Source organism: Eptesicus fuscus, chromosome 6, assembly GCF_027574615.1.
Source record: "Eptesicus fuscus isolate TK198812 chromosome 6, DD_ASM_mEF_20220401, whole genome shotgun sequence".
In the NCBI taxonomy this organism is placed as follows: Eukaryota; Metazoa; Chordata; class Mammalia; order Chiroptera; family Vespertilionidae; genus Eptesicus; species Eptesicus fuscus.
Window position 1 is genome coordinate 17348624 of NC_072478.1, and position 9077 is coordinate 17357700.

The 9077-nt window shown below is 53.5% G+C and overlaps 1 protein-coding gene across 1 annotated transcript; it reads right to left on the bottom strand.

The window, feature by feature from the left end:
- Nucleotides 1-656: 656 nt before the first annotated feature.
- On the bottom strand, nucleotides 657-4863 carry MVB12A (multivesicular body subunit 12A). The gene is made up of 9 exons (XM_008156422.3): nucleotides 4683-4863; nucleotides 4495-4593; nucleotides 4269-4365; nucleotides 3043-3169; nucleotides 2300-2419; nucleotides 2115-2221; nucleotides 1594-1655; nucleotides 1215-1271; nucleotides 657-1014 (listed from the first exon to the last, which is right to left on the bottom strand). The coding sequence occupies exons 1-9, from the start codon at nucleotides 4764-4766 to the stop codon at nucleotides 952-954; spliced, it is 816 nt and encodes a 271-aa protein (XP_008154644.2). The 5' UTR covers nucleotides 4767-4863; the 3' UTR covers nucleotides 657-951.
- Nucleotides 4864-9077: the final 4214 nt, after the last annotated feature.

A 9077-nucleotide genomic window follows, 5' to 3' on the forward strand; every position in this document is an offset into this window, starting at 1 on the left:
GGAGCTCTGTTCAGGTGTGAGTCACACTGCTGTTGGCAGTGAGGTCAACGTTAACGATGCAGCAGTATCCGCATCATAAACAAGGTGTCAATCACTTGACAAAAATGTGACCACGGCTACTCATAGAACCCACCCATTTCCCCGAGGAACCCAATGTTCACTAATTCAGTTTTCTCCGCAACTTTATAAACTGGAACTGCTGCGAATAATGAGGGCCGGCCACTGTATCCACAGCTCAGCGGAGGGAAAAGGGAGCACAGACAGCTTTCTGGCTGAGGGCAGGCTCTGGGCCTAAGCCCGGCTGTGACCGTAGCTGTCCGCTGCCTCAGGGTCACCATCTGTAAAACGGTGACACAACGGGCTTCCCACTGGGCCGTGCGAGGGTTAGAGGAGTACCTGTCTGAGGTGCTGCGAAGTGGTCCCCATGATACATGGAAGCTGTTACTATTACGTTACTATGCGCAAGGGCAGGGGAGCAGGACTGGGTCTTCCCTGTGACCTAGAATCCTGGGCCTCAGCTTCCATTCTGCAGAACGGGAGGAGCGGCAGGGCCACCTCCCCTGGGATTTCACACGCTTGCTGGGTGCACGGCTGTCCAGCTTGCACAAGGTGAAGACCGCGCGCCACACTCAGGGCCAGGACCAGGACTCCAGACGGCGGACTGCATAGTGTTTATTGCCCAGAGGACAGCCTGTGGCCTCCGGGCACAGAGAGTCTTGACACAAATGACGTGAAGGCACCGGTTTCCATCTAGCCCCACCTCTGCCCTACAGGGCCCGGGGCAGGAGACCCCATCAAGCAGCAGGTCCACCCCCACCGGGCTAGCAGCTCCCCATGTGGCTGAGGGTCCAGAATGCCCTGTGCTGCCAAGGTCCCCAACATGAGCTAGGGTGGGGCAGCGGCCAGTCCTGGGGGTGTGGGGCAGGGCCTCTTCCCTAGAACAGGAAGCGGCTATGACACGCTGGGGGGCAGGCGTGCAGCTGCTGTTTTCTCCACCACGAAGCCGTAGTTGTACTGAGGGGGGAGGAAGAGCACAGAGTGAGGGAGGGGCCGTGGAGGCTGCTGTGAGGAATGGGGTGGGGGGGCGGGAAGCCACTTAGGGACTAAGTGATCTCCAGCCCTGGAGAGGTGGGGTGCAGCTGGGGGAGACAGGTGGCCTGGTGTGGGGGAGGGTCCCAGCACCCCCTACCCTTCCTCCCCACCCCAGCACCTACCTCCTCCTCAATGTCCGCCAGCGACTTGATGGTCAGATCAGCAAAGGCAGAGAAGGCCTGGTGGGCAGGGGCAGGTCAGACCTGGACCCAGACCCCTACCTGGAACCCCGTTCCCTCATCTTCGAGCCTCTCTCAATATCTGCCTGGACGTCCCTCCCTCTTCTGCCACAGCCTCTAGCCACCAGCATCCAGCTGCCCCTCTGGACTCCCCCATTCCAGACTCCCCCATGCCCTCCAGCCCACTTGGTCTCCAGCCTCCCCCAGCCCAGAAACTTGGGCTCAGTGCTGCGGGCTGGGGGCTGGATGATGGTCCCTGTGTTCCTGTCTAGGAAGGTGATGGGCAGGGACAGACCCAAGTTCCCCCAGGGCACAGACTCACCAGAGGGCCGCAGCTCTTGCCCTCGAATCGGGGGTGCAGCGTGAAGGGAACCCCATCCATGGCTGAGGAAAGCACGGGGTGGGGAGTAAGGAACTGAGGGGCAGGCTGCTGCCACCCCAGAAGCCCCCCCCCCCCGGTAACCCCCTTCCCCCTGGCCAGTTTTATTTTAAATCCTCACCAGAGGACCTGTTTACTTATTTTAGAGAGACGAAGGGAGGGAAAGAACATTAATGTGAGGGAGAAATAGCCACCAGTTGCCTTCAGTACACACTGGGGACGGAAGCCGCAACCAGGGTGTGTGCCCTGACTGGGAACTGAACCCAAAACCTTTGGTTGTAAGGGAGGACGCGCCAACCAACTGAACCGCATGGGCCAGGGCAGTGCCCCTGCCAGTCTTTACGGAATAGGGTGGGGCCAGGCCTGGTTCCAACCATGGCCACGCCCCTTCTGGGCTGTATAAACCTTTGGCCAGTCGCACCCAACCTCAACCCCAACCCCTCAGTTGCCCGCTCTGCACTCACCTGAGATGCCATAGAGGTTGGAGGCCTCATAGATGGAGTCACTCCTCCGCAGGGTGGAAGCCCTTGAGCTCAGTCTCGACAACGTCCCCTCTGGGAGGCCGCCCTTGCTGGTGGTGATGGGACAGCCCAGGTCAGACCTGACGGCGCCCCCATGACCGCCCCCACCCCTGAGCCCAAGCACTCACCTGGGCTGGCTGGGTTGGTCCAAGGAGAGGCCCTGCATGTCCCGGCTGAGAGCTCGGGGCTTGGGCACTGGCCGAGGGGCCTTTGCCTTCTTGCACCAGATGGCAAAGCCACCCATGTCCCTAGATGGGGAGGGAGGGAGAGGGGTGTTCTGGCCCAAGGCAGAGCCAGGGCTGAGAACAGCGGCCAGGAGAAGAGAGGAGAAACCCGGCTCTCGGGGTGACCCCGGCCTTTTGGGGAATTTTCCTTTCAGCATCTCAGCCCACATCTTAAGCAATTGCTGGGTCCCATCACTGCACTGTGAACTTCAGACACACCAACTCATTTATCCCCCATGATGACCCTACAAGACTAGTACAACTGTCCCTTTATAAATGTGGAAACTGAGGCACAGAGAGGTGGTAGAAGGGATGGGGGCCTCAGGGGAGTCTCTGAGGATCAGAGTGTACACATGGGAGTTGGGGAGCAAGGAAGGAGGCCAAAAGCTGGGGGGAAGTCCGAACTTTCCCCCTCACCTTCATCTTTCCCCAGGTGTGTTACCTCTGCTTTTCTCTCTCCTAAGTTCCAAGGGCCCTTCTACCACCTCTGTAACTTTCTAAATAAACTTTCTCTTAGAGTTTGAAGGGGGGCGGGGAATGCCCTACTCCAGTGTCGGCAAACTCATTAGTCAACAGAGCGGCAAACCGCGGCTCGCGAGCCGCAGTTTGCCGACCAAGGCCCCGCAGTTTGCCGACCAAGGCCCTACCCTATTCGAAGGTATCCAGGCACCGCCTTGGTCTTCCCGCTCAGCCGGATGTCAAACACAGCTGTGTCCGCAGCTCCCAGGGGCACCAACTTCACACACAGGCGTTTCTTCTTAGACATAGAGGCCTCTGGGAGGGTGGGGGGAGTGAGAAGAGGGAAAAGCAGGGAAGGGACCCAAAGATGGCTCCAAGGTGACAGTCGCCAAGGCACTGTTTAAGGCAGTCACCGGATGGTGTTGATCTCTCTGGTGAAACCGTGAATGATGGAGCCACAGGCGAGAACCCCATGCAGCCTCTAGGAGCCTCTGGGGCAGGCTCATCTCTGGTGACAGGAAGGAGCATTCACAGGGTGACCATGTGCACCACCGTGAGGATGGGTAGCTATGGAATCAGACAGAACTGAGTGCCCATGAGGCCAATCCCACCCAACAAATGTTTCCCTAAAAATGGTTTTTCCATTTTTAAAGGGGATGGGGAGTGTGAGAGAATATGCAACAGACACCACCTGGCTTGCAAAGCCTAAAATATTTACTACGTGGCCCTTTACAGGAAAAGCTTGCTAACGCCAGTGTCAATAGGTATAAGAGAGGCAGGGAAAGCCAGAGGGTTAGAAAGCAGGGCCGTCAGGGCTAGAAGGGCAGCTCCAAGGCTGCGGAGGGCGAAGTATCCGCTAACCCCGAGAGGAGTCGGTGTGTGCAAAAGCCTGGAAATGAAAAAAGGAACTGCGCCTGGTTGGTGTGGCTCAATGGTTGAGCATGGATCCCGGAACCAGGACATCACGGTTGGATTCCCAGTCAGGGCACATGCCCCGGTTGGGAACTCGATCAGCAGTAGGGGGCGTGCAGGAGGCAACCCATCGATGATTCTTTCTCATTGATGTTTCCATCCCTCTCTCTGAAATCAATTTAAAAGAGAACTGCGCGTGGTTCAACTTGGCTGCGGTGTAAGGAGACGGAGTAGTAACAATTACAAAACAGGTCTCTGTTGTTACTCTAGGAGAGAGACTGCCAATGGCACATTTTTACGCAGGGCAGGGCCCGTCACCCCGCCCTGGAACAGAGCTCCGAGTCCTCAGCCAACCCTGTCAGCAGCCAGTGAGTCAGGGGGTTGCCGAGGCTCAGAAATCGCGCCTGTCATCCTCCATCCCTCTCCCTGGTCCTCCCTGCAGGGACGCGGACGCACCCCCAATCCCCCCCCTCTCCCCCCCAGCCTCCGACGCGAGCCTCACTGGAGTCCAGGGGGTCGCAGACCGGGGAGAAGCCCGGCGGGAGGGGGCTCTTGTCCACCAGGACTTGGATATCGGCCACCACGTTCTCCTGCGGATTCTGGGGGGTCGAGTGGGGAGAACACAGCGAGTCACCGAGCAGCGGGGACGGCGCGCCTGGCGTAGGGCCCCGCGAATGGACAGGGGGAGTGGGCGGACCCCGGGGTTCCCGGAGGTGGGCGCCTCTTACCTCCAGACCGCCCAAGGTGCTGAGGCACAGGAAGTAGCCAGATTTCTGCGCGAAGCTCTTGCCGAAGCTGGCGGGCGCCCCCTCCACAGTGCAGGAGATCTGCGGCGGGACGTGGGTCAGCGCCAGGCGCCGGTCCAGCGGCAGCCTCCAGTGCCCCCGTTCACCCCCTGCCCCCCGATGCCGCTCACCGCGCTGAATCCCCGCGGCGGGGGCGCCGAGGCCGACGACCAGGCCAGGCCAGCCAGAGGCACCGCGTCAGGCCCCGGATCCATCCTTCAAGCCAAGAGCCGAAGGTGGTGGACCGCCTCGGGTCTCGGAGTCGCCGCCCGGCCACAGAGTTCGGGAAGGGGTCAGGACTTCAACTCCCAGACGGCCCTGCGGTGGCGGGGCCCGTAAAGCGCCGTGTGCGCGTGCTCGGAAAGCCGCAGGCCAATCGCACGGGGACGCGGAGCCACGCCCCCTTGCGCCGCCCAGGTGCGCCCGTGAACAAAGACGTTTGCGGAAAGCCGTCTTCTCCTTCCTTCTCACGCCCAGCAACTTCCGCTGGAAATGTCCGGGCTCAGCGCCAGAGGACTCCCTCGCTGCAAGCCAACAGTGAGATCAGAAGTGAACAAGCCATGTGTTCCCATGGAAGAACCCCATTAGTCCTGTCAGTGTAAGAAACATTCAAACCTGTGAAGAATTTGTTTTATGAGTTTATTTGAGCCAAGCTGTCAACAAATGTTGGGAAGCAAAACCTCAAAGGATTGAGATGATGCTCTGGGGAAATGGCAATTTTGCACCTTGTTGTATACATTACAATCAAAAGAGAAGACGTAAGTGTGTTACATGAAATCCATTGGTGATAGATTAGGGAGGCGGGAGAAAGCAAAGCAGGGGAAACCGCTGGTATTAGATAAAAAGTAAAATGATAGACACACACTTGTTTTACTTAGGTGAGTGCAGGGTAGTTTGTTATATTGTAAATCAAAAGACGCCTTAATCAAGAAGCCAAATTTATTTGGAGTCCTGTTTGTTCTGCTAGCACTAGCGGGCCCAGAGGAAATCTTGCTTCTCAAATTCTGGGGTTCAATATGGTGGAAGTCTCCCTTATTTATGTTTTCCAAATTTGGAATGAGACTTCCGGACCTTCTGAGAAGAAGTCCTGTGTGCTGGGACAGGCCGTGAGATCATATCTCAAGGCCTGGCCTGGCGCCAGCACTGACAACTCTGGAGCATAGTTTATGGCCTCTCTGGAATGGGTAGTCTTCTTTTTTTTTAATATATATATATATTTTATTGATTTTTTACAGAGAGGAAGGGAGTTAGAAACATCGATGAGAGAGAAACATCGATCAGCTGCCTCCTGCACACCCCCTACTGGGGATGTGCCCGCAACCAAGGTACATGCCCTCGACCGGAATCGAACCTGGGATCTTTCAGTCCGAAGGCCGATGCTCTACCCACTGAGCCAAACCGGTTTTGGCAGGGGAGTAGTCTTATTTTTCCCTATTATTTAAGCAAGCAAATGTTTACAGAAGCCAGAATAGCAGGGTTAAAATTTTAAACAGCAGTTTTTATCCAAGATGGAGGTTACTATGCTTCAAGTTAACTGCCAACAATAACAATGAGGGGATTTGTGGTCTCCTCAGAGCAGTGCCTGTGCTTTGAGTGGTCTGGAGAAAGGAATTACTTTGACATCCTTTTTAAAAATATATATATATATTTTTATTTCAGTTAGGGAAAGAAAGATAGAAACATCAATGGTGAGAGAGAATTATAGATTGGCTGCCTCCTGCACACCCTACACTGGGGATCGAGCCCGAAACCTGGGCATGTGCCCTGACCAGGAATCAAACCGTGACCTCCTGGTTCATAGGTCGACGCTCAACCACTGCGCCACACCGGCAGGGCTATTTTGACATTCTCATGATCTGCTATCATAGATGCAAAAAGACAATAGTCAGGCTCAGTTAAGGTAAAGATTAACTTGTGTCGGGGAAGGTACCTGCCTAGGATATGACTACCCACCATAAACTGCTTTTAGTTAAAATTGTAATTTCAGATCATTCTTTGTGATTACTTTAGGCCTCTGGGTTTGCAAGGCCGCAATGCAGGCCTTCCCTGAACTAGTCAGGTTAGCATGTGGCCCCTTTTCATCCACAGTCCCACTGCGTTAGGAAGAATTTTGGTTCCAAACATCAGAAGTTCCCCAGGTGAAATCTGAAACTGACCCCCATACACAGAGGACCAGTAGAGATGGCTGAAAGAGGAAGACCACTCCAGATGGTTAATTGGCAGTTTAATAGCAAGGGAATACCCATGAGGCTCGTCGTTCACACTGTGGGATGAGTAGATCAACACACCAGCTGCCAGAACTTTAAAAGTTTATATAGAGACCTTACTTGGGTTCAGACACATGTACCATCCAGCCGGTCTCAACAACACATTACTCTCTCAAGTTTGTGCATTGAAGTGGCTCCTGCTTTGAAAAAAAGTGGGCAGGGAGGACATCCCAAGGACAGGAAGGGAAGGGAGCCTCTGGTTACCTTGGTCCAATTCGAAGGTCAACTGGCCATCACATTCTCTTGATGGCCTCCTCAAGCATTTCACCCCTTGGACTGTCTCTTAGCATCTTACTTGTCCCCAATCTTCTGCAATGTGCCCTGGGTGGTCAGCAAGGGTTTCACGCGCATAGACGTGGCTCACTTAGCAGCTATGTCACGGCACTGGAGGCAGATACCATAGCAACAATACAGGCCCATGCAAGAGAACATACAGATTAAGATCATGAATCCCGCCCTGGATGGGTAGTTCAATTGGTTAGAGCATGGTCCAGATATGCCAAGGTTGGGGGTCCAATCCTGTCAGAACACATATAAGAATCAACCAATGAATGCATCAATAAGTGGAACAACTAAAAATTGCTATTTCTCTCTCTCTCTCTCTCTCTCTCTCTCTCTCTCTCTCTCTCCTTTACCCACCCCATTCCAAAACCAATGAATAAAAATTTAAAAAAGAAAAGATAATGATTCCCCAAATGAGTAGCAACTATTTCTTCCATCAAGGGCCCCATGATCTGCCCGGCCAGGTGTGGCTCAATGGTTGAGCATCAACCAGAAGGTCATGGTTCCATTCCCAGTCAGGGCACATGCCCTGGTTGCGGGCTCAATCCCCAGTAGGGGGCATGCGGGAGGCAGCCCATCAATGATTCTCTCCCATCATTGATGTTTCTATCTTTTTCTCCCTCTCCCTTTCTCTCTGAAATCAATAAAAACATATTTTAAAAATAAAAATAAAATAAAGGTTGCTGGGGGAGCCCTGGCCAGGTAGCTCAGATGGTTAGTTGTACCTATACATCAAGGTTGCAGGCTTGATCCCTGGTCAGGGCACATGTACAAGAAGCAACTAATGAATGCATAAGTTAGTGGAACAGAAAATTGTTTTTTTTTTCCCTCTCTCCCCTGTCCTCTCTCTCTTGCTCTCTTTCAAATCAATAAAATTTAAAAAATATTTTTAAATAAAACTTGCTGGCTGAATGAAGTGAGGGCTCCCATGGGTGCTATAATGTCCTCCAGGCCAACAGAGGGAACAAAGATGGCAGCCAAGTGGTCATACTGTCACTGGAACCGGACCGAGCTGAGCCAGGTCTGCCCCTGAACCAAAGAATATCACCCAAATGGGACCGAGCGGAGGCGGTCTGCCCCGGCACAGTTTGGGATGTGCAGGTTCTTGACTCGTGCAAGAAAAATGTCAAGACATGAGTCCAGGTGAACGTGAGAGTACGTTTATTAAAACTTAGATCAGTGAGACAGAAGGAGGGCCCTTGGAGACAAGGTCAGGGTAAGCCTGGGATGAGCTGCAGCTGCCTACTGCTCCCCTGGTAGCAAATCTTGTCAGACCTTAACGTTTAGGATAAAGAAATCCACAGTATGCGTCTGAGGAAAGGGGCCAGGGGTGCTCAAGGAAGAGCACACGCTAACGTCCTTTGTCCTGAGGGTTTTATTTTATTTTATTTTAAAAAATATATTTTATTGATTTTTTACAGAGAGGAGGGGAGATGGAGAGAGAGTTAGAAACGTCAATGAGAGAGAAACATCGATCAGCTGCCTCCTGCACACCCCCTACTGGGGATGTGCCCGCAACCAAGGTACATGCCCTTGACCGGAATCGAACCTGGGACCCTTCAGTCTGCAGGCTGACACTCTATCCACTGAGACAAACCGGCTAGGGCAGGGTTTTATTTTTTATTTATTTTTTGTTTTTGTAAAGATACATTTATTCAGTGTCACGATCAGACGATCACATTTAGCAATCAACAGCATAGGTGCAAAAAAGAAATCTCCATTAAAACCCCTTGTTGGAATGCTTTTCACTTTCCGCAGAACAGAAACTAAAATAACCTGTTATACAATTAGTCACAGACCCTGCCCTCCAGGTTTCCGCGCCCATTCACATGGGTGTTGTCTAACACATGTCTTCTTTGCAGCAGCGCAGCCCTGCCACCACTGTGCTTGGCCGAGTTCACACATGTGTGGTAATCTGGAGCTTCCCCGCCACGTCCCTGGCTCTCCTCTCCTGCTAAGCTTTGTCCCTGGCAGTCA